Raw genomic sequence first — 26,097 nt, 5'->3', positions numbered from 1 at the left:
CTCAAACTGGGTAGGAACCTGGATGCAGGAATTGATGCAGAGACCATGGAGGAGTGCTGTGTATTGGCTCCCTCCTTCATGGTTTGCTCATCCTGTTTTATTATAGCAGCCAGGATGACTAACCCAGGGGTGACACTGTTCACAGTGAACTGGACCCTCCCACATCAATCATTATTCAAGAAAGTTAGTAACAGGCCAATCTGATGGGAGCATTTTCTCAGTTGAGCTTTCCTATTCCCAAATGACTCAAGTTTGGGTCAAGATGACATAAAACTAGCCATCACCAGAGAGTTGTGTGTTCATATACATTAAAAAAACTGGGATGTCACTTTACAGTATATATTATGTGGATATATTATATATTTTATAGTTTCGTCTATATGGTGTATACGTTTGGAGTATAAAGCATGTAACAAATATTTGAAGGTTTGGAGCTGGAAGTTTTCCTGTGTCCTTCCTGGTTCTGTAGATGCTCAGACCCAAATAAACACACAGAGGCTTATATTATTTTCAGACTATATGGCCTAATGACTCAGGATTCTTGCTAGCTAGCTCTTACATCTTAAATTAACCCATTTCTATAAACCTATACTTTGCCATGTGGCTTGTAGCTTACCGGTACTTTACATCTTGCTTCCTCTGGCAGTGGCTTGCAGCGTCTCCTCAGCTCTGCCTTTCTCCTTCCTCTCTCTCTAGTTGGAATGTCTCACCGAACCTTATTCTGCCTCACCATTGGCCAAATAACTTTATTTGTCAACCAATCAGAGCAACACATATTCACAACATACAGAATGATATCCTACGTCACTTCCCCTTTTCTTTCTATTCAAAAAGGAAGGTTTTAACTTTAACATAGTAAAATTATATATAACAAAACAGTTATCAAGAAAGTGTTACAGTTATAATATCTAGTCTATTTATATTTGACAATTTCTAAGAAAATATTCTATCTCTACTCTATTTGTGAGTCTAAAGTTTCATATCTACTTTATCTCTTATCATAGCCAAGGAAAATTATAACTATCTAGTTTTCAACTACATCAAAGACCTCAGAGGGATACAATATTATCTAAGTAAACAGGCAGAACATTGTAAGCAACTTCCAAAAATCTAGAATGACAGAGACAGCTGCCTGCCTGGGCAGTCATCAAAAGTTCCTCTGTAATGTTGGGGCATCCATCTTTAGCCCACAGGTCTAGAGTCTCAGTTGCTTCTCTCTGTGTCCTGCAGAATGTCTGGCAGTTTCTTCTGCAAAGCAGGAACCTGAAGGACCATCTTGCCTTGTAAAATTCGTTGGTCACTTTCCTGTGGGTCCTGCATGTCTAGTTTATACAACATTTTGTCAAGCAGTCCAGGAAAGAACAGTTTCTTGCCTAAATGGCTGTTTTTGCCACAAAGAAGATAAACTTCATATGTAGTGTCATCAATGCCCATTTTTCTCTTTGAAGTAAATTGGTGCTGCCAAGAACAGATGTGTCCCACTACCCAGAAAGCCTAAGTTTTTAAAACATTTTAAATGTCATATTCTGTAGGTCTTTGAAGTGTTTGAAGATTACTTACCTAATTGAAATATATCTATGTATACCCAGAAAACTTAACATGACAATAATCATAGAAGATTAGTTATTAATCTGTATTTCTTAATTACCATAGCAATTTAAATGAGTTACATAAATATAATACTTTAAAAGAGAGTATATATATATATATATATAATTATAGTATAAAAAAATTAACTCTAAATTTGTATCAATAAACTGAAATCCATAGCAATATAAAACATTTTAAACAAGTTGTTGCTGTTTAAAAGTTGGTTCATTAATCTACCATTTCATCCTATCATATCTATATTATGCCCTTTTCTTCTTTAGAAAGAGATTGCATTTATAATCAACCTGCTTTAAATAAAAATAAACATTCATAAACAATATTTTGGCAGTTTGGGAGTAGCTTCTCATATTACTTCCTGCTCGATGAGGACACTGGTTATAAATGGGGATCCTGAGAAAGTTAAGAATTATGGTCAAGTCATGACTGAAGTAGTCTATGATGCTAGATTGTCTGAGCCAGTTGCCTTGAAGCTATTTTTGGATGTTGGATCACCTGAGCCTGTCAGGGGGTTTTCCTTGATGAAACCATATTAGCTTGAAAGTAATCCATAGGTTCTCATCTTCTTTTGAAACAAAAGCAGAACTGCTTTTCCAAAGTAACATATCCTTAGACATAAACTTTGAAATATATATATATATATATATATATATATATATATATGTATGTATATTAGGCTTAACTCAATAGTTTTTATGATCAAATGTCTTTCTGCACTTAAAAATACTAAAGACAATATAACCCAGACTTTCTGTGTGATTTCCATCTTTACATGGCTGATTTTTTTATATTTCATTTACTTTCTCATTAAAGACTATATTTTGTAACTATGTATTTCTTTATATTACTGTCTATCCTCCTTTTACTCTTTCTTCCAAGCCGATGTACATTTTTACATATATTGTAAACTGTTTAGGGTTTTATTCATCTGAATCTGTTTTATTGTGAATCTATAATCCTTCTCTGACCAGGAGAGAGTTTAAATATACTGCTGAACTGCTTGGCTAGGACCAACGAGACAGCCTTGACGGCTAACTCTGCCCACCTCAGCTTCCCAACATGGCTGAAGTATGCCTACTGCCAACTCTAGGATACAGTGTGTCTATGTCTCTAAGAAGCAGCATGTTGCCCAGAAACCTCTTTTTCCTATGTCTGTACAAAAGCTAAATCCACCATACAGTGCACTGCATGGCTTGGAGACATCATTGTGTGCTGCTGTGGGAATCCACCATGATGCTTAGTTTAAGCCCACAGGCTTCTAACTCGTCATAGTGTAGCTCAAGTCTGCACATCACAGCGTCTCTGTACCTTGGTGTCTCTATATCTTGACCCACATGAGACATGAAGTAAAAAGCTGTCCTTAGCTCTATTATTTTGTATTTAGAAGTGCTTTGTAAAGTCTTTTAGGCCTTATGGAAATTGGAGAGCCCTGTGTTGGTACAGCATATGTAGCTGGAGTTTTCTCCAGTCCCACCCAGGCCCACAGCCACTCTGACCCAAATAAACACACAGATGCTTATATTATTTTTGAACTATATGGCCTAATGGCTCAGGCTTCTCACTAGGTAGCTCTTCCATCTTAAATTAACCCATTTCTATAAATCTATACTTTGCCAGGTGGCTTGTGGCTTACTAGTACTTTACATCTTGCTTCCCATGGCGGTGGCTGGCAGCGTCTCCTCAGCTCTGCCTGTCTCCTTAGCTCTGCCTTTCTCCTTCCTCTCTCTCTAGTTGGAATGTCCCATCTAACCTTATTCTGCCTAACCATTGGCCAAACAGATTTATTTATCAAATAATCAGAGCAACACATGTCCACAGCATATAGAACAACATCCCACAGCAAAGATTTATGGATTCCACTGGCCATGCTATCTGCTTGATCCTAAGGAAAATATACAGATTTTTGTATGTAGTAAAGCTTCTGACAACTAGGGGAGATTCTGATATATGAGATACAAATCTATTTGTGCTTCTTCTGTGACAGACTCAGATTCTAAGTTGTGATCATTTCAGTTGTTGTGCCATACATGTTAACTTTTCTGCTATAAAGGATACATTTGCCATTTTATTTTCAGAGAAATGCTTTCTGTGTCTGTTTTACTGTAGGTTGTTGCTAATCAAAGAAGTTCAGGTGTTTAGTCCAACAGCTCAAAGGGAGAACTTTTTAGTGTAGAGTGGGCAGAGGAAAGGATTTGTTAAGTTTTCTGAATTCATAGCAGAACATAGTTTTGGACATCTCCATCATTCCATTAAATTTTGCTGATCTACACTTTATTATGTAGCTAATACATCTGTTTTCCTGTCAACCAGGCTCTTGTTAATCAAGTGGCAGCAACTGTTGAACATCGTTACACCAAAGTTCTGCCAGCCGGTGAAGCTCTGTGTGGTGTTTTTACCAGGGAATATCGTCAAGATGTCCTCAACTGCCAGGTTGGACATACTATTTAATAAACTTGATATCAAGTTATATAACAATGTTATATCCTTTTGACTAGAAATCTGACATTTTCATGAGCCCTGTGAAAATAATTTCCTTGAATTTGTGAAGGACAAAACTGCTTCAGAGAAAATAAAAATTGGTTACATTCTAAAGAATGTGAAAAATAGAACTTATTTTCTCTAAAGATGCTTTTGTTTTTCATTTCAACATTTATTTTATAGCTCATTCATCATGTTGCTTTACAATGGGATTCAAAATGATCCAGAGATCTTTATAGGGTGCCAAAACTTGGTGGACAGCAACATATTATCATAATTGCTTTCTCTTGATAAAGATACTCATTTTAGTTAAAAAATGCTGTGTTGTGTTGTAGTTAATGATTGTCCTGTAGTGTTAATGAAGTTATGGTTTTCTTTCTTATTGAATTTTCAGATCAGTAATTAGGATAAAATAAAAATTAAAACACACTTGTAGAGCATTATGTTGTAGACTTCAGAGTGTGCTGCCTGGATTGCCTTACAAGGAATCATCTTCCAAATTCTCTGTTAGTGTTAGATTTGAAAAACTCAAAATAGTTAAAATTAATGATTTTGATTCTTATATATGTTTCTTTTAAAAACATTTATTTAGTTAAAACATTTTATTTATTCTTTGAGAAGTTATACATGTTTAAGTTGCATTATGATCATATCCACCCACCCTCATTTTCTCTTTCTACTTCTCTTTTTTTCCCTCCAACCCACACCTCTCCCAGTATCATGTCCCTTTCCCAGCAGCCACTCAGTGGCAATAACTCCTTGGCAGGGGTGTGGCCTTGTGAGCTGCTTCCTCATTCATGCTGGAATTTCAACTGGTTTGATTTTCTGCAGGTCTTGTACAGATAACCACAGTTGCTGTGAGGTCATGAGGGAAACTGCCATGACTTGTGGAGAAGATGGCAGTCCACAATACTCTACCCCTTCCCCTGGCTCTCTCGTTCTTTCCACCTCCTTTACTGACCATTTCCTGAAGGGCTTGGGAAAGAGGTCAATATTGGTGTTCCATTTAGGGCTAGACACAGTTGGAAGGCCCAGAAAGAAGAACCTGCCTGCAAATTTAATACTTTACTATTTTGTTTGATAAACTGAAGTTTCATGTGGTCTAAACTAATACATCACAAGTGTAATGAATATAATTCTTAGAAGTAGTATCAGATTTCTACTATTAGAAGATACATTCAGGACTCATAAGCTTTACCTCGTGTAGTTTTATAACTATGCTCATCCTAAGTGTTACTTCACATGATACTGTTGTTTTTAGGTGCTTATTACCGTGCCTGCCTGCTTTGAAATTCTGCTACTTGCTCCTCATCGCCAAAACTGGGTTAAGAGGATCAGATACGTTATATTTGATGAGGTAGGTTTGATTTTGCTTCTCAGGCTAACTTCCCAATGTTCTTAAATACTGCATGTCTTTGCTGCTTTGGGACATCTGCCCCTTGGATGGAGTTCAGTTTTGGAGGCAATTTCCTTCTGAACATTTTCCCCAGTTGAATTACCCTTTTGGCTCACTTCTTCTGCTGTGACTCAATAGTGTAAATGGGTGAGAGTTCTACATTTGTGAGAAACCAGTCTTCATCGGGGATGCTGTTGTGGAGGAGACAGAATTAAACTCACGACATGAGTTTCCCTTGATGGAAATCCAAAATCAAGTCTGGTCTTCAAAGCAAAAGTGTTTTTATGTTCCAGCAAGTGATGCTGATGATACAAACAATTCTGTCCATTATGACTGTTGTATTTTAAAAACAGTGAGAAGGAGTTACACCATACAACAGGGCCCACATGGGAGGCTTATTGAGGGGAAGGGAGAGAAAGGACAGAGACCTGGGGACCAGAGCAAAGGAAAAAAAAAGAGAAAGAGATGGGAGATAGGCAAGGCCCACCTTTTATAAGGAAAGGTAGAGAATACACATGGTGGGTGCTCTTATTGGCTGCAGCTGAGGATATATCCTGTCAGGACTATAATTGTTTGTTTGTTTTTTGAAGACTTTTTTTTTTTTGGTGAAACCATCCTGGCTATCCTGGAATTTAGTATATAGATCAGGCTTGCCTTGAACTCAAGAGATCCGCTTGCCTTTGCCTCCTGGGTTAAAGGCTTGTGCCACCACTGCCCACCTAACAATGACCCTTAAGGAAAACAAATAGCCTATTCAAAATATGGTTTTAAAAGTATGCTTTTAAAAAGACATTTGTGAGGAAATCCAGAGTGAGGAACTTATTGTTAGACCTAAAGGGACAAGGGAAGGAAGTATTTGCTTCAGGTTCCAAAAGAGATTCTGGTTGAGTGGGCTACATTTCAAGGAGTGTTCCTTAGCTGAGGTACACAGCTGGATCGGGCAACCAGGGAGGGGGCCAATGGAAAACCGATCTCAGCTTACTCCCTCAGTAACCACAACTCAGAAGTTGGTCAGAGCTAGAGATCCAGAGAACACGGAATCCCGTTGAATTAGTATTTATGGATCAGTTTCCCTGGGCAGAGAGCATGGGGTGAAAACCAATGTAGATGTAGAATTTCTGATTGAAGCTAGAGTGAAGTTATATGGCAGCATCATTGAATATACTTATTCACCGAGACCTAGAGCATCCTAGGAAGATACATTCTTTTATTCCTGGATTTTAAACTGAGAAGAAAAAGAGAAGATTATATTTAGCTAATCTTTAATTCATTTCAGTAATAATAATAATAATTAATAATAATAATAACAACAATAATACATAGTTTGTAGTCCCAGAGACTAAATCCAGGTCTCTGAAGAGTCCACCACTGACCCAAATTCTCAGCCCCTTCCTTACTGTTGTAAACTTGAATTTACCAAACAAGCTGGGCTTTTATCTATTTTTTTGATACTGACTTGTTATGTTTATTTTTAGTTAACCTACATATTTGTGTCCTGGGGACTTTGGATAGTTTTATTTAAATAATACAAGACCATACATACATGTAGATCAAACACCTATATGTATAAAATTTTAAAATATTAAAATAACAAGAGGATCTAGAACACCTAGTTGTAGCTTGGATTCCAAACTCTGAAATGATGTAACATTGGACACTTCAGGTCTTCCAGTTTTATATGAAGGCAACTCCTAAAAGCTTTGAAGGCTACTATCTATTCTGTCAGAGTCAGGGAAAATTGCTAAATATTGCAAAGCTTAAAGTTAATATTTAGCAGAATGGTATGTCATCTGATCAAGACAAAGTCAAAGAGGCAGTAGAAAATATGTATATATGCATTTCTACACACATATGTAAAACTGCTTGACTGATAGTAAGTTTTTAAAAGTTTGTTTCCAAGTGTCAAACTTAACTTGTTTATTTAAGACCACAGACAAAAAAATCTTTTGCTGTCTAATTGAGTTTGGCTATGCATTCATTTACTTGGCTTCATTTGAGAAACGCCTCCCTGTGCCATTGCTAGAATTATCCAGATTTGAAGATAAAGATTAATTGAGAAAGTTAAGTTAAACCAGGGAATACAAATGCTTTCAAGCTGCCAGTAGTGCTACTGTGAAGATCAGGAGTGTCAATCACAATTGCAACCATGAAGGCAGGCTGGAGTGGACGGATGGTCGGCAAAATCTTTTTAAACTACTGACACTAAGATAATCACAGATTAAGAGGCTGTGGTTATATTTGTTGGCTTCTTACTATATTGATAAGACTATTTTATACATGGAGATAGCAATGTGAAAGTTCTGGGGTAGGAAATGTGTGCTGAGAAACCAAGAAATGGCTGATGTGTCTGGGTCACAGGAAGACTGGGGATGAGTAACTTCAGATGATGCTGGAATAGTAGGAGTGGGCCCAATACGCCAATCATTGTATATCCCATTTAATGCTTAAATTTGTCCCACAACGAATAGAGAAACATTAACTAGTGACATGACTAGATATGGCTTCTCTTTGAAGCGTATCATTTTGTCTGTGATGTCAAGAATGTACAATTAGAGCAATAGTCACAAAGGCACTGTATCATGACTGAGATGTGGTGGTACTTTGATTGTCAATAAACATGGCAAGAAATACACAGGCCTAGAAGAAAGTTTTGAAAGCAAAATTAAAAGGAATCACAGGTGGATTGGTTAAAAATATTAAGGAAATTTCATTTGCCAAAATATCCTACATCTGGATTCTTCTAGCACTTCTTTAAACTTCACATGGTTCATTAAAGGTGATGGGAAATACTTATGACCAACTTAAGATTCCACATATTATTTTAATTTTCTCTTCTTAAAGGTAACCTGCCAGTTGAACACCTTCTTTTCTTTTATAGGTACATTGTCTTGGTGGAGAAATTGGAGCAGAAATCTGGGAGCATCTCCTTGTCATGATCCGATGTCCTTTTTTGGCCCTTTCAGCTACCATAAGCAACCCTCAACATCTTACTGAGTAAGGATTAGGTTCTATTTTGGACAGAATGTTTATCTGTTTTTATTAAGATTTATTTATTTATGATGTGTACAGTGTATAGCTCAGTCAGTAGAGCACGAGACTCTTAATCTCAGGGTTGTGGGTTTGAGCCCCATGTTGGGTACCATTTGTAGTTGAAAGTTTTCCTGTGTCCTGCCCAGTCAGCAGTAGCTCAGACCCAAGTAAACACACAGAGTCTTATGTTAATTAAAAGTGCTTAGCCATTAGGTCAGGCTTACTACTGACTAGCTCTTGCATTTACACTCATCCCATTTCTGTTAATCTATTTGTTGCCACGTTTTCCATGGCTTTACCTGTGTGCCATTACATGCTGCTCCCTGTATGACAGGCTAGTGTCTCCTGCCTCAGCCTTCCTCTCCAGAATTCTCTTTGTCTGCTTATCCTGCTTATACTTCCTGCCTGGCTACTAGCCAATCAGTGTTTTATTAAACTAGTATACAAAAGCATTATTGTACAGCAACAGTGTTCTGCCTGCATGTATGCCTGCACACCAAAAGAAGGCACCAGATCTCTTTATAGATGGTTGTGAGCCAACATGTAGTTGCTGGGAATTGAACTCAGGACCTCCAGAAGAGCAGCCAGTGCTCTTAACCTCTGAGCCAATTTCTCCAGCCCCTGTTTATCTGTTTTGAGAGTTTAAATTTTATACATCTCTTATGGGCTTTAGAGTGACCTCAATTTTTGGTTAACTCATAGTAATCCCTGAATTTTCAAGCTAGTCTCTGTTTAGTTCTTTCTGATAAGTCTTGGCTACTCTCTACAAAGAAGTACCCCGCACTCCTTGGGTCAGATCTGCAGTTGAATAGGAAGTATCATATCATAGCTCAAAAATAAAATGATAGCTGCATATTACTTTTCTTCCCCCGCCCCCCACCCCCTTTACTAGGAAACAAAAATCAGGTGATAGACTGATACATTCAGCCATAGATTCTAAGATCATCCCATTTTGTAGATATATTTGTTTAGAAAGGGAGCAAATCTGTATTAGTTGAAAGCCACACATCTTGTCATTGGACTTGAATGTTGACTACTGATAACAGTGTATCCTGTCGCATCTCGCATGTGTCACATTCCTTGCTAAGTATTTAGCATATAGTAAATTATCTTAAATATCATCAATATTTGTGTACTACTATTTCCATTGTTATTATTAGATAACAGTACTTTTACTATTCTATTGATTTTTTAAACATGAAAGATAGTCACAGATATTAAATGATTCATGCAGGATTCAGAATTAATAGTAAGGAAGCTATAATTTTATTTCAGGTTATATGGCTCTAAAACTAATTCCCTTCTGTGAACATTTTAAGACACATGAACTTTTTGTAATTAATTATTTAATTTCATGTAAGTTGTTTCTATTTTCTGCTTAAATAATGTATGAGTTGCTTTTGTGTTGATGTGAAAAAAAGTACCTTAAAAGCGGTACACCTTTATTTAGACTCATGGTTTTAGAAAGATTTCAGCCCATCACAGTGGGAAAGGCAGGGAGAAGAGGCTTCATCCATGGAAATGGAAGCCTGAGGTGGCTGCTTGCTCACATGGCAACAGACAGGAAGCAGAGACAGCTAGATAAGAACCTAGTATAACCTTTGTGATGGCTTATACTGGTTGTCAATTATTCCTTAAAGTCTCACTGCTAGTGACTGGGTTCTGTTATGCAGCTCCCACCTTCTAATGACTCCACAGCTTTCAAAATAATACCAAAGACTCGAAACATGAACCATTGGGCACATTATTGATTACAATATTAAGTAATATGTCTATGTTTTAAAGGTGGCTCCAGTCAGTAAAGAGGTACTGGAAACAAGTGGACAGTGCAATGGGAAAAGGAACTTTTTCCAAAAGAAATGCTGGCTCCCACAGCCGTCATCACAAAGACGAAGTGCGAGCTAGACAGTCATACAAAGTTAGACTTGGTACGTATGCTCTGTGCATTTGTATGATCTTGATTTGTTTGGTTTGGCTGCTTGATTTAAAATTATTCAACTCATCACATTTCTGATCATTTGGAAAAATCTCCCTCTTTCCCTTTCAGTGCTCTATGGAGAGAGATACAATGATCTAGAGAAGTATCTGTGTTCTGTGAGACAAGATGAGGTTTGCTTTGATCATTTTCATCCATGTGCTTCACTAACCACAGATCACGTAAGTAACAACTTTTGTCACAGTCGTTCCACAGAACAGCACTGCCCGGCTAACAACTGAAAATGCAATACTGTGTAGAGGATAACAGAAGCGCAGCCTAATGCTAGCATGCAGAGGAAACACTACGACTTTGATTTAAAAATGAACAGCAGTGTGCAGTTTCCCTAGTTTCTCAATGTTATGATGCTATCAGGATCCTCGAGGTTCAAAAACTACTAAACACTGTAACAATGATTTTGTGAGTTTGGGGACACTATTTCTCCCCACTTTCCTCTTTGTTAGGCACCCATGTCTGCTGGTCTCTCTTCACTAGCTCAAGGCTGCACCACTAATGAAATGATGAGGATTTAACCTCTCCTCTCAGTGCAGCTACCACCTTGTGTGAATAAGCTTCTCATGTGAGAACATGACTAATGTGTATAAATCAGGACCACATGCTTCCAATTGCCATAACAATCATGAGTCATTAGCCATGACTCTTTGGTAGTGACCCAGCAATGTAGAGACCTTGAAACAATGTCAGAAAGGCTCTTGGATGGTTAGTGGGTGATCGTTTCTTAAATATTTGCTGCATATACCTGTCCTTTGTTCTCCTTCTGTTCCGTTCCAAGGTTCATTTAAACTCACATTGGCCTTAAAATGATAGCCATTCCTTTCTCTTCCTTCCAAGACCTGAAAAAAATTAAGTATATTCTACACTCTGATACTATATTATGGCTCCTTAATTATAATTTTATTCTTTAAAAAGTTTTACTGTACTTCTTAAAAAAGGGCTAAGTACACATTCCTCGAGAACTAAGGTCTTCCAGGGGCTTTTCCTACATCATTGCATTTACTGAATGGGTTTTGCTTGGAGGCCTTTATGACTTACCCTGTTTGTCCTAAATGCCAAAGGCTAGTACCTAAATCTTGCTTTTTCTTTTTTTTTTATTAAGAAAGTTTTTTCATTCAATTTACACCCAAGCCCTTCCCCCTGCCTCAAGCCTGCATGAGGTGTCCCATCATAGGTAGTGGGCTCCACAAAGCCCGCTCATGCACCAGGGATGGATTCTGATCCTACTGCCAGGGGGCCTCACAAGCAGATCAAGATATACAACTGTCTGGCCATGCAGAGGGCCTATTCCAGTCCCATGTATGGTTCACAGCCATTGATCCAACTTTCATGAGTTCCCTCTAGTTTGGTTTGGTCATCCCTGCATGTTTCCTCATCATGATCCTGATGTACTTGCTCATAGAATCCCTCTTCTCTTTCTTTGGACTCCTAGAGTGCTGTCTAGTGACTGGCTGTGGATCTCTGCATCTGCTTTCATTAGTCATTGAAGGAAAGTTCTGCCATGACAGAGTATTCACTGGTCTGATATTTGGGCAAGCAAGTTCAGTTCAGGCACCCTCTCAACTATTGCTAGTAGCCCAGGCTGGGGTCATCCTTGGGAATTCCTGGCAACTTCCCTAGCACTGGGTTTCTCGATACCCCATGATGTCTCTCTCTATCATGGTATCTCTTTCATTTCTCCCCCCTTGCTTCCTGTTCTAGCTCAACCATCCCATTCCCTTAGGTTCTGATCCCCTATCCCCTACCCTCCATGGCCCACTCCTCATCCCCAGTTTACTCATGGAGACCTTATCTATTATTCATTCCCAGGGAGGTCCATGCATCCCTCTTTGGGTCTTCCCTGATAGTTAGCTTCTCTGGAGTTGTGGGTTGTTGACTGATTACCCTTTGCTTTGAATCTATTGTCCATTTATGAGTGATTACATACCATGTTTGTCTTTCTGAGTCTGGGTTACCCCACTCAGGATGATATTTTCTAGTTCCATCCATTTGCCTGCTAATCTTATGATGTCATTGTTTTTCTCTGCTGAGTAGTACTCCATTGTATATATGTACCACATTTTCTTAATCCATTCTTCAGTTGAGGATCATCTAAGTTGTTTCCAGGTTCTGGGTATTACAAATAATGCTGCTATGAACATAGCTGAGCATGTGTCCTTGTGGTATGATTGAGTATTCCTTAGGTATATGCCTAAGAGTAGTATAGCTGGGTCTTGAGGCAGATTGATTCCCAGTTTTCTGAGAAACTGCCATACTGATGTCCAAAGTGGCTGTACCAGTTTGCACTCCCACCAACAGTGGAAGTTCCCCTTGATCCACATCTTCTCCAACATAAGTTGTCTGCAGTGCTTTTGATTTTAGCCATTCTGACAGGTGTAAGATGGTATCTCAGAGTCTTTTTGATTTGCAGCTCCCTGATAATTAAGGATGCTGAGCAATCCTTAACTGTCTTTTGGCCATTTGGAATTCTTCATTTGAGAATTCTCTGTTTAGCTCTATAGCCCATTTTTAACTGGATTGTTTGTTATTTTGATGTGTGGTTTCTTGAGTTCCTTTTATATTTTGGAGATCAGCCCTCTGTCAGATATGAGATTGGTGAAAATCTTTTCCCATTCTGTAGGCTGTCCTTTTGTCTTATTTACTGTGTCCTTTGCCTTACACAAGCTTCTCAGTTTCAGGAGGTCCCATTTATTAATTGCTGCCCTAGGTGTCTGTGCTACTGGTGTTATATTTAGGAAGTGATCTCCTGTGCCAATGTGTTCAAGACTATTTTATACTTTCTCTTCTATAAAGTTCAGTGTAACTGGTTTTATATTGAGGTCTTTGATCCACTTGGACTTGAGTTTTGTGCATGACAACAGATATGGATCGATTTGCAATAAATGTTGACATCCAGTTATTCTAGCACCATTTGTTGAAGATGCTTTCTTTTTTTTCCATTGTACCATTTTGGCTTCTTTATCAAAAATCAGGTGTTCATAGGTGTGTGGGTTAATGTCAGGGTCTTCAATTCGATTCCATTGGTTCACATGTCAGTTTTTATGCCAATACCAAGCTGTTTTTATTACTATAGCTTTATAGCAGAGCTTGATGTCAGGGATGGTGATGCCTGCAGAGGTGGTTTTGTTATAGAGGATTCTTTTAGCTATCCTGGGATTTTTTGTTTTTGCAAATGAAGTTGAGTATTGTTCTTTCTGTGAAGAATTGTATTGTGATTTTGATGGGGATTGCACTGAATCTGTAGATTGCTTTTAGTAACATTGCCATTTTTACTATGTTAATCCTTCCTATCCATGAGCATGGGAGATCTTTCCATTTTCTGAGATCTTCGTCAATTTCTTTCTTCAGGGACTTAAAGTTTTTGTCATACAGGTCCTTTGCTTGCTTAGTTAGAGTAACCCCAGGGTATTTTCTATTATTTGTGGCTATTGTAAAGGGTGATATTTCTCTGATTTCTTTCTTAGCCTGTTTGTCATTTGTATATAGAAGGTCTAGGAGGGCTAGGATATAAGGATTTATTTTTTTAGTTAATCTTGTACCTTGCCCTGTTACTGAAGGTATTTATCATCTGTATGAGTTCCTTGGTCAAATTTTTGGGGTCACTTATGTATCATGTCATCTGCAAATAGTGAAAATTTGATTTCTTCATTTCCAATTTGTATCCCCTAGATCTCCTGATGTTGTCTTATTGCTCTGGCCAGAACTTCAAGTACTATATTGAACAAGTGTGGGGAGAGTGGATAGCCTTTTCTTGTTCCTGATTTTAGTGGAATTTTTTTGAGTTTCTCTCCATTTACTTTGATGTTGGCTGTTGGCTTGCTGTAAATTGCCTTTATTATGTTTAGGTATGTTGCCTGTATTCCTGATCTCTCCAAGACCTTTATCATGAAGGGGTGTTGGATTTTGTAAAAGGCCTTTTCAGCATCTAGGAAGATGATCATGTGGTTTTTTTCTTTCAGTTTGTTTATACGGTGTATTAAATTGAGAGACCTTTGTATGTCGAACCACCCTTGCATCTCTGGGATGAAGCCTACTTGATCATGGTGGATAATTGTTTTGATGTGTTCTTGGAGTCTGTTTGCCAATATTTTATTGAGTATTTTTGCATCAATATTCATGAGGGAGATCGGTCTGTAGTTTTCTTTCTTTGTTGCATTTTTGTTTGGCCTGGGAATCAGGGTAATTGTAGCCTCATAGAAAGAGTGTGGTAATGTTCCTTCTGTTTCTATTGTTTGGAACAATTTAAAGAGTATTGGTATTATCTCTTCTTTGAAGATCTGGTAGAATTCTGTGTTGAAACCATCTGGTCCTGGGCTTTTTTTTGGTTGGGAGATTTTTAATGACTGGTTCTATTTCCTTAGGGGTTATTGGACTATTTAAATTATTTATCTGGTCTTGATTTAACTTAGGTATATGGCACCTATCCAGAAAATTATCAATTTCTTTTAGATTTTCCAGTTTTGTGGAATACAGGTTTTTGAAATGTTGTTCTCTTTGTTTCTATTTTATTGATTTCAGATCTCAATTTGATTATTTCCTGGCATCTCTTCCTTCTGGGTGACTTTGCTTCTCCTTGTTCTAGAACTTTTACAAGTGCTGTTAAGACACTAGTGTAAGATTTCTCCAACTTCTTTATGTGCACATTTAGTGCTATGAATTTTCCTCTTAGCAGTGCTTTCATAGTGTCCCATAAGTTTGGGTATGTAGTACATTAATTTTCATTGAACCCTAGGAAGTTTTTAATTTCTTTTTTTCTTTCTTTCTTTCTTTCTTTCTTTCTTTCTTTCTTTCTTTCTTTCTTTCTTTCTTTCTTTCTTTCTTTCTTTCTTTCTTTCTTTCTTCCTTTACCCATTGATGATTCAGTTGAGCATTATGTGGTTTCCATGAATGTGGGAGCCTGTTTTCAGGTTCCTCATGGCTTTACCCAGCAGGTAGGCATAGAGGATGATTAGGACCACAGGCCTGAGTGCAGGTATCTGAGATGGTCTGCACTTGGCTGTTTTGGGGGGAGGTCTTTTGCTCCACCCTTGGAGTTTTTATAAATATCCTAAGGCAGAGACGTTCGGGGCCCATTGGAATAGGTTCCAGGCCCTCTGTCTGGCAGATCTGTCCAGAGGTGAGAGTGCGGTGTTGAAGTCTCCCACTATTAATGTGTGGAGTTTGATGTGTGATTTAAGCTTTAGTAATATTTCTTTTACATATGTGGGTGCCCTTGCATTTGGGGCATAAACGTTCACAATTGATACTTCATCTTGATGGATCTTTCCTGTGATAAGGATGAAATGTCCTTTTTGATCTCTTTTGATTGATTTTAGTCTGAAGTCTATTTTGTTAGATATTAGGATAGCTACAGCAGCTTTCTTCTTAAGTCCATTTGATTGTACAGCCTTTTATTCTGAGGTAGTGTCTATCATTGAAATTGAGATGTGTTTCTTATATGCAGCAGAAGGATGGATCTTGTTTTCTTATCCATTCTGTCAGTTTGTATCTTTTTATAGGTGAATTAAGTCCATTGATATTAAGGGATATTATTGACCAGTGATTGTTAATTCCTGTTATCTCTTGGTGGCAGTGTGTGTGTATTTCTCTTCTTTGGGATTTACTGCTGTGAGGTAATCTACTGCCTGTGTTTTTGTGTGTATATCTGACTTCCTTAGGTTGGAATATTCCTTTTAGTGCTTTCTGTAGGGCTGGATTTGTGGATAGATGTTGTTTAAATCTGGTTTTGTCTTGGAATGTCTTGTTAACTCCATCTATGGTGATTGAAAGTTTTGCTGGGTGTATTAGTCTAGGCTGGCATCCATGGTCTCTAGTGTCAGCATTACATCTGTCCAGGACCTTCTGGCTTTCAAAGTCTCCATTGAGAAGTCAAGTGATATTCTGATGGGTCTGCCTTTATAAGTCACTTGGCCTTTTTCCTTTGCTGCTCTTAATATTCTTTCTTTATTCTGTATGTTTAGTGGTTTAATTATTATGTGGCAAGGGGAATTTTTTTTTGATGTGGGCGTCTAGTCTATTTGGTGTTCTATACGCTTCTTGTATCTTCCTTCTTTAAGTTGGGAAAGTTTTCTTCCATGATTTTGTTGAATATATTTTCTGTGCCTTTGAGTTGGTATTCTTCTCTTTCTTCTATCCCTATTATTCGTAGGTTTGGCCGCTTCATGGAGTCCCAGATTTCTTGGAATTTTTAATGTTATGGCTTTTTTGGCTTTGGTGTTTTCTTTGATTGATGACTCTCTTTACTCTATTGAATCCTCTACACTAGAGACTCTCTCTTCCACCTCTTGTATTCTGTTGGTTATCCTTGCATCTGTTTGCTGTTCTCATACTCACATTTTCTATTTCCAGCATTCTATCCATTTGTGTCTTCTTCATTGTTTCTATTTCAATTTTCAGATCTTGAGCTATTTCTTTCATATGTTTAATTGCTTTTACATGGTTTTCTTGGCTTTCTTTAAGGGATTTATTGATTTCTTCCATTTTTTTGTTTGTCTTTTCCTCAATTTCTTTAAAGGAAATTTTCATTTGTCCTTTAAAGGCCTCTAGCATCTTCATGAAGTTATTTTTAAGGTTCCTTTCTTCTGCTTCTACATTGAGATGTTCAGGTCTTGGTGTTGTAGAAGGGCTAGGTTCTGGTGATGCCATATTGCTCTTTATGTTGTATGTATCTTTGCACTGGTGTCTGCCCATCTCTTCCTCCAGTAGGTGCAAGAGATGCCTGTGTCTGAGCGAGTTGCTATTGGTCCACTCTGTGCTTGCTGTGTCTGTGTCTCAGGGGGCCCCTTTGGGTCTAATCTTAGCTCTTGATCTAATCAAAGCTGGAAGATTCTGTATGTCAGGGAGCTGCTCTTTGCCCAAGCCAAGCTAGCTGATTCTGTGACTCTTGGTCTTACCAGGGCTCTTGGTCCAGTCAGAGCTGGTCAATTCTGTGTCTCAGGAGGCCTATCTTGGTCTAGTGAGAGCTGGCAGATTCTGTGTCTCAGAAAGACATTCCTGGTCTAATGAGAGCTGGTGGATTCCTTGTCTCAGGAAGTTACTGGGGTCTCAGGCAGATGGGTATTGGGGTAGGGTGTGGGTCTTGTAGATTGCAGGGTCCAATGGGGGATCTTGGTGGGGTTCCTGGCTGTGGGGAGTTTTCTCTACTGGTCAGCAACTGGGGCAGAGTTGGGTGGGGGTTCCCAGGGACTGGCTGTGTTCCAGGGCTTGGGTCCCAGAGCAGGACTCTCTGGGTGGGAGAGGAGTCACTCACCTCTTGTCCCAATGGGAGCTGGTGGATTCCTTGTCTCAGAAAGTTACTGGGGTCACAGGCAGATGGATATTGGGGTAGGGCATAGGTCCTGTGGATTGCAGGGTACGATGGGGGGTTTTGGTGAGGGCATGTAGCCAAGGGGAGTTTTCCCTGCTGATGAGCAACTGGGGCATTGTTGGGTGGGGGCTCCCAGGGACTGGTTGTGTCCCAGGGCCTGGGTCCCAGAGACAGGTCTCTCTGGCTTGATTTTTCTTTTGAAGCTCTTATAATGTGAAGCCTTTTTTTTTTAAAAGAGTCTTGCTGTGGTTTCTTCCACTGTTAGGTAAACTTCTTCACAGTACGTTTTGTTTATGGGCCAACAAAGTCAGATCACCACTGAACCTTCACCACTTGTCTTTTAGTGTTCTGAAATAACTGCTGCAGGATGAATTTCATGTACCTCCAGTTACTAACACTTTGTTGTGTGAATACTGGCTAAAAGGATAGCTGATTGGAATTATGTTTTTAAAATATTCACACATTTCACCTCTTTTAACCATCACAACGATTATGTAATGGAGGAAAATTATCCTACTACAATTTTCATTTTACAAATAATGGAAATGAGACATAGACAACTAACTCACTACTATAACAATAAGTAAATGGTACATACCAATCATAATCTCAGACTCAATGATTGACTCAATGTTGATATGAAAGATTTGTCTGTCATATATGCTGATGAGTGAGAATCACATGATTGTATTTGGCTATGTATTGTAATGATTTCCAAAGGCAATGAAATAAATCTGAATATGGATTTTTTTTTGGTAAAATGTTTGTGAAGAAAGCTTCTCTTTTAGTGATAATGGCCCAGATCAAACTCTAATTTCAACTGAAATATGGAAGAAATCCTGTGCCTTAACTTATACTAAGAACACACATGTTAAGCTAGCCATCAATAATAAAGAAATCCTTTTGTTTCCTCCCTCTCTTCCTTTTCCCCCTCTTTCCTTCCTTGTTCCCCCACTCCCTTTCTGATATCTACAGATTTTCAGACATTCTCAACATTATCCTGTATCTTTAAAAAAAGCATAGTGCTTTAAAAATTGCTTGTTTTGTGTAAAGTGATCAAGACATGTTATCTTTAAGCAGCCTCAAGTATACTGGTTCAATGCTTGCGCCAAGTGCCTTCCCCTTTCACTTGGTAGCTATTAATGGAGTAGCCAGAAAGCAATAGAGTAGCTACAGTGTGGTCTGATCCTACGTGACTCCTGCAAAAGTCATGCTGTTGTATGAGCCTTAAGAGTTTTAGAACCTGGGAGCAAGAATACAGAGTAAATGCTAGGCTTAGGCATTGTTAAATAAATTTTGGCAGCCACTTGCATGTAGTTGGAAGTTTTCCTGTGTCCTGCATGGTCCCACAGTTGCTTTGGCCCAAGTAAACACACAGAGGCTTATATTACTTACAAACTGTATGGTCTATGGCAGACCTCTTGCTATCTAGCTCATATCTTAAATTAACCCATTTCTATTAATCTATGTTTTGCCATGTGTTCTGTGGCTTTACTGGTCTGTTGGCATGTTGCTTCTCCTTTGGTGGTGGCTGGTGTCTCTCCCTGCCTTCTTCTTGTCTCTGTGGATTTCCCATGTGCCTCTAAGCTGCCTTGCCATATGCCAAACGGCTTTATTTATTAACCAGTCTGAGCAACACATATATACACTGCATACAGAAAGACATCACCCATCATTTCCCCCTTTCTTTCTATTCAAAAGGTAGATTTTAATTTCAACATAGTAAAATTATATATAACAAAATAGTTATCAAGCAAGAATTATAGTTATAATATCTAGTCTATTTGTATTTGGCAAAATTAAAGAAAATATCCTATCTATCTTATATTTGTGAGTCTAAGGTTTCATATCTACCTTATCTCTTATCATAACCAAGGAAAATCAAAATTATAACTATCTAGTCTTCAACTACATCAAAGACCTCAGAAGGATATAATATAACCTAAGTAAACAGGAAGTGCATTGTAAGCAACTTCCAAAAATCTAGAATGACAGAGACAGCTGCCTGCCTGGACAGTCATCAGAAGTCCCTCTGTAATGTTGGGGCATCCATTTTAGCCCACAGGCCTAGAGTCTCTCAGTCATTTTTCTCTGTGTCTTGTAGAATGTCTAGCAGTTTCTTCTGCGAAGCAAGAACCTGAAGGACCATTTTACTTTGCAAAGTTCAGTGGTCACCTTCCTGTGGGTCCTGCATGTCCAATCGATACAATATTTTGTCAAGCAGTCCATGCAAGAATAGTTTCTTGCTCAAATGGCTTTTGTTTTAATCAATCAATCAGAGCAACATATATTCACAGCATACAGAAAGATATCACCCATCATTAAGAAAAGGGGAAGTGATGAGGAATGTCTTTTCTGTATGCTGTGAAAATGTGTTGCTCTGATTGGTTGATAAATAAAGCTATTTGGTCAATGGTGAAGCAGAATAAGGTTAAGCAGGACATTCCAACTAGAGAGAGAGGAAGGAGAAAGACAGAGGAGACGCTGCTACCTGCCACCATGAGAAGCAAGATGTAAAGGTACAGGTAAGCCACAAGCCATATGGCAAAGTATAGATTTATAGAAATCGGTTAACTTAAGACATAAGAACTAGATAACAAGAAGCCTGCCCTGGCCATACTTTAAAAATAATATTAGCCTGAGTATATTTATTTGGGTCTGAGCAACTGTAGGACTGGCAGGTGAGAGAGATTTGTCCTGACTGCAGGCTAGGCAGGACACAGGAAAGCTTTCAGTTATACTTGCATAAGATGTACTTACATAGGCCATTTCCCATCAAGGAATAATAGAAATGAGTATAAATTCCAAATGTGTAAATAATTCTGAACAGTTTTATTACACTTAGATTAAATGAATGTACTGAGTGGGTTAAAAATACCCTAAAATGTGATAAATTGTAAGGACATCAAGAGAAGAATCATCTACCTCTCTGCTTCCTTTATGGCTATGTCAAAAAAATGATTTCCAAAAGCAAGAGATAGGAGAGTACAAATGAGCTGGCCTTAACCCAACAGAAGCAAGGGATCGCCAGTGAGGGATTGCCCTCGGCCATGTATGTCTTGTTCCTGGCAAATTGCAGCCTTGTTTGCACTTTGCCCTCAATTATCATGCCATCCAGGCGCAGTTGCTGCTGTCTGGAGAGCTGTTGGCCTGGGAAACACTTGAAAGAACTATCATCTCTTGCTCAATGTGGAGTGATCGTTAAGATCACCCATGGTACTAGGAACACTTGCATTTACAATATAATGAAAGGGCAGAATACCGCCGTACGGTGATTTACTGTTACTTCTTTTTGCTCTCTGCCTAAAAAAGTTCAGATTTTGCCTGTTTGCCTGTTTGTAGTAAGAACCAACTAGATTGAATCCTAGCTTGGACCATAGAATTGTTAAATTCCTTAAAAATTATGAACTATGAACTTATTAAGTGATAAACCGTATTGATGGACAATGCACCAGTCAATGCAGAATATGGCTAAGACACATATCTATTATCTAGTTTCGCTCTCACAACTAATCAGTAACACAGGTGAAGCTAATGTTTTATTTTAGAAATGAGGTAACTGAAGCCTGTGTAAAAGGGTAAGAAACTTAAGAAATCCCAAGCCTGTGACCTAACAGGAGATTTGTATTTTAAAATTTACAAGGATTCTTGGGTTAATTTTGTTTCATTTTGGTTTGGCTGAAAAAGTAACCATGCCCAAGTGATAATTAAGAAGACTAACATTAGCTGATGGATGTTTCTGCAGTTAAGAGAACCCTGCAGAAGACGTGAGTTTGTGTCCCAGCACCCACACTGGGTGGTTCACAACAGTCTATAATTCCAACTCCAGGGCATCTGCTGCCATCTTTTGGCCTGGAGGGAAGGGGGCAGAACCCCCTCCCCCCACCACACACACACAATTTATAAAAGTTCTTTTTTAAAGGCAATAAGTTTAATGCAATCTTAACCATTTTCCCAGCTCTTAATCCTCAAATAAATATTCCTTGTAAATGTTTGCATTTTATAGGTAAAATAAAATATTAATAATTTTGATTTAATTTTAATCATAGATTGAAAAGTATGGATTCCCTTCTGACCTTGCCTTTTCATCTCGAGAAAGCATCCAGCTCTATGACACTATGCTTCAGGTCTGGAAGAGTTGGCCTCAGGCCCAGGTAAACAATCTTCATGGAATCCATGCTGTTATGATAGAATTAACTCACCATTACTGTTCAGAATCACATGGTCACCATTTCTACCACTTGCATTTGGTGGTTTAAAATGATTGGCAGACCTTTTCCTAGAGGAAATGGCCTTCTTATGCCTTCCTAGTTAAATGGGCTAGAAATGGTATTTTATGTCAACTCCTGAAAATGTCCCTTCTTTCTCCTTCCCAGACACTGTGGTATCTGGGTCTCCTTTCCCACTCTAGGTTTCTAGTCTTCAGATTCTTTTCACCTCATTTTGTTCTCTGTGTCCTGCTGGTTGCTTTCCCCAGAGACCTGTTTGCTCTGTCTTCTTGTCTTTGAAGAGTTCGTACATAGATCTATATATTAGAAGGTATGGGGAGGTAAGAGAAGTCCACTGCCTCTAACCTAAGAGACTGTAAAACTGTCAATGAAAAGGATAATTGAGAAATATCTTTAAGTTTTCTGGCATTATTTTTTATAGAATTTTATGTTCTTCCTTTCCCAGAACCTGTGTCCAGAGAACTTTGCTCATTTTAAGAACAAAATAGTCATTAAGAAATTGGATGCTAGAAAATATGAGGAGAGCTTAAAGGAAGAATTCACGAATTGGATTAAAAACGGCAACGAGGAGCAGGTAATTTCACACATTTTAGGCAAGCTCTCTATTTTGTTTTCCTGAGTTTTATCATTCAATCAATAATACTATTTCTCTCCTTTGTGGTTTTCAAGGCTTATTTTAGATTTTAACTTGGACTTGATGTATAGTGATTCTGAGCTGAAACAAAAAATAAAGGAATTTTTTTTTTTAGATCTCTTCTTCAGTGTCTCCTAAACTTGGTAAGAGGCTATGGGTTCTTCATGGATTTGATGGCAGACAAGAGAGAATACAAGATGCATGGTTGGGATAATTGATGTTTTGGCAGCATAGAGATGAGACTCAAGGAACTGAAACACATTTTTACCTTTCTTCCTTTCTTAGTTTTGGAGTTGTATTTCTCTTTAACAAGTTATCATTTGGGAATTTCATGTGCATGTGTTTTCAGATCCATTCCCCAATCCTCCACCACAAGTCCTCCTATATCCCTTCTACCAATCCCTTCCAACTTCATGTGCTCCTTTCAAACTCACTGAGTCTGTTCAGTGTTGCCTGTGTATGCATGGGTGCAGGGCTGTCTGCTGGAACATGGGCAGCCTGTCAGCATATGAGAAGAACACTGACTGTCTCCTTTCCACGGAAGCCATCATTTGGCAGTAACTCCTCAGCTAGGGTTTGTGAGTCCCCCACCCCCATGCTGAAATTATTTCGGACTTGATCTTATGAGCTTTTTTGCAGGTATCCACAGCTGTTGTGAGCTCATGTGTTCCATGTCTCTGCTTTGTCCAGAGACACAGGTTTGCAGCTGTTTTGGGGGTTTTATGGAACTAGATGCTTACACATTTATTTTCTTTAAACTTATCATCAAAAATTGAGATTTCTGATTTTTTTTTAAGGAATAGTATACATGATATCTTTTTCATGTGATCCCGTCCCCACTCCTGTACCTTTTTTTCTTTCATTTGGAAACATAATCTAGTTAAGTTACATTTTCCTTTGGTTATCTTGTCATTCAAAACCTCTTAGTCAGGTTTAGGTATGTTTTCTGCCTGCTGAATCTGTGTTGTCTCAGACAACTGCAGGTGTGTGTGTACAGTACACCAGTTTGTTATCAAGTCTGCAGTTTGCATGTGATTTTGCTGTGGCTTACCACAGTCCTGTGGTGTAGTCTCATAGGATTATTTTAAAGAATGACAGAAACAAAGATTAAACAACTATGAAAATAGTTTCTGTGCTGTGCACCTTTTAATACAAACACTTTCCTTTCACTCACCTTCACAGGCCAGGATGGTGCTGCAGAAACTGAGTCCCAATTTCCATGACTACTCAGGGCGTATGCTGGACTTCTTTCCGAATCTTGTTGAGAAGCTCAGGGAAATGGAGAAGTTGCCTGCACTGTTCTTTTTGTAAGTTATTTAACATTGTGACATAATTTGTGTTAAGCTCCTTCCTTTAAGGTACAGGAAATCATATACACGTTACCACTGTGGTCTAGTACTTATTATTACTTTGGTTGTTTGTTCACTTGTCAAAATCATATGACTTATTTAAAGTCATAAAATTGTCTAGATCCACTTTTTGTTGTTCTGGTTCTGTTTGTTTGTTTGAGATAAGATCTTGAGCCCATTGAACATAGTCATCATTGTTGCTATCCCACACAAAATTTAAGTTTTTATAATATGGTACAATATATATTGGTAAAATATTTATATATTTTAAACTAATTGTAATGAGAACTGTAACCTAGAGTCAGTGATATCTTTTCAAATTTCATGTTATAGAATGTAGTAGCTTAAAACTGAATATACTAGTTTAATGGATCCAGTTCTGATAAAATGGCACCAAAGATAATTCAGTTAGTGGATAAAAGTTTATAGATTAACCTTGTTAACTCTGTGACAAAAAGAGAATACTCACTGTAGACATTTTCAAACTACTCTTAATCCACAGGATCATCCAATAAATAAAACCATTGTATTATAAAGTTTAATACTTATGCACATGCACAGAAACATATAGTAATGAATCATAACTGGTGATAGAAATTCAAAACAATGGTGGTAGATGAGGCAAGGTCATATTTGATTAATTTTGGAGATTCTAGTAAAGCTGTTCCTTTTGCCTGTGTATGTAAAACAAGAGAAAAACTCTTTCCTGTGCCATAAAAAAATTCACACGGTTATCTGCTTCCCTTCCAAGTACAGCCATGGGTATTAGAAGCAAGAGCCATTCTCTGTGTCTGAGATACGTATGCAAGCTTAACCGCAGTGTTGAAATCACAGAACAATTTTTTTTATCATTTATATATTTGTGTGCATAGGGATTTGAGCATATGTTATTTTCTTCTATCCTGTTGAAAGAATTAAATTGGTCAATAGGGGAAAAGCATACTCACTGATTTAGAATAAATAGTACGTGGCATGGGAGCTTCATAAGAAAATGGCGACCCAATGACATGAGGAATGGACACTTCAGCCTGAACTGAACAAAGCTTTAGTGGCTTACCACATAGTGATAGCCCCAACGTTCTGTACCATGATGTCTGGAAAAGATGTGTGGGATGTGTTTAGAGGTTTGGCAGTTGGAAATGTTGATCAGTACTTAAGGGCATACATTTCAAGGCCAGGGCTCAGCATAAATCCCACTTCTCTCCCCTGTAGCTGGGTTACAGATGGCCAGGCACTCAGTGACAGTAATCATACAGAGAATTTTGAAGAAAACAAAATCCAAAGATCATGGGTGTGTAGTCCAGTGGTATAAAATATTAATTGCATATGTGCCATTTTTAGGTCATTTTCATTCTGTGTAATTCTGTGCCAGAGAAATTTGGGAGGCACAGTTATTTTCAAGCAATGTAGATTTTTGAAAAGAGGTACATTATGATGGAAATGACTGGAACTTTCATGACATAAAAATAATATCACAACCGTACCATCAGAAACGTGGATTTGAAGACTCACTCTGTTACATACAAGTGGGGTATACTCATGGGTAGGCCCCTTAATCTCTTTATATCTCCATTTTCTCTTCTGTAGTATGGGAATGATAGAATTGGAATAATTTTTGATATAATAGTTATTGTATCAAATGAGTTATTACATTCAAAGCACTTAGAATTGCCCCTGACAACAGAAACTATAATATGTCTATTCCTCTTCTTATTTTGTTACCTGATGTGGCCATAATAATTGACAGTTGTTTCTTAGTCCTTACTTCACCAGGGTAGCTCCCTAATTCCATGAATTTTTTTTCTAATTAATTTTTGTGACACTGACTAGGAATTGATCCCAGGGCCTCACACACTAGTAAATCATTCTGCCACTGAGCAATATCTCAGACATGTTTATTTTCTTTTTTTTTTTCTGATAGGATCTCACCAAGTTACCCAGGCTGGTTTTGAACCCTTTCTGTATATTAGGCTAACCTTCAACTTGTGATTCTCCTGCCTCAACCTTCCTCCTAGCTGGGATTGTAGACAGGCCTGTAACAACTGGCCCAACTTCACAGTTTTTAAAATAATGGGTT

The 26,097-nt window shown here is 38.2% G+C and overlaps 1 protein-coding gene across 1 annotated transcript in view; it reads left to right on the top strand.

The window, feature by feature from the left end:
* LOC102911682 (putative ATP-dependent RNA helicase DDX60) overlaps window positions 1-26,097 on the top strand; it is a 119,627-nt gene that overhangs the window by 42,300 nt on the left and 51,230 nt on the right. Inside the window, exons 19-26 of the mRNA XM_076553282.1 lie at window positions 3,919-4,038; window positions 5,348-5,443; window positions 8,361-8,476; window positions 10,298-10,440; window positions 10,560-10,669; window positions 21,858-21,962; window positions 22,483-22,611; window positions 23,854-23,978. Coding sequence (XP_076409397.1) covers window positions 3,919-4,038; window positions 5,348-5,443; window positions 8,361-8,476; window positions 10,298-10,440; window positions 10,560-10,669; window positions 21,858-21,962; window positions 22,483-22,611; window positions 23,854-23,978 — 944 coding nt within the window. The remainder of the gene's footprint in view (window positions 1-3,918; window positions 4,039-5,347; window positions 5,444-8,360; window positions 8,477-10,297; window positions 10,441-10,559; window positions 10,670-21,857; window positions 21,963-22,482; window positions 22,612-23,853; window positions 23,979-26,097) is intronic.

The sequence above is a fragment of the Peromyscus maniculatus genome, chromosome 17 (genome assembly GCF_049852395.1).
Source record: "Peromyscus maniculatus bairdii isolate BWxNUB_F1_BW_parent chromosome 17, HU_Pman_BW_mat_3.1, whole genome shotgun sequence".
Lineage (NCBI taxonomy): Eukaryota > Metazoa > Chordata > Mammalia > Rodentia > Cricetidae > Peromyscus > Peromyscus maniculatus.
Note: the sequence above shows the minus strand (reverse complement) of the source record. Positions and strands in the feature narration are given on the sequence as shown.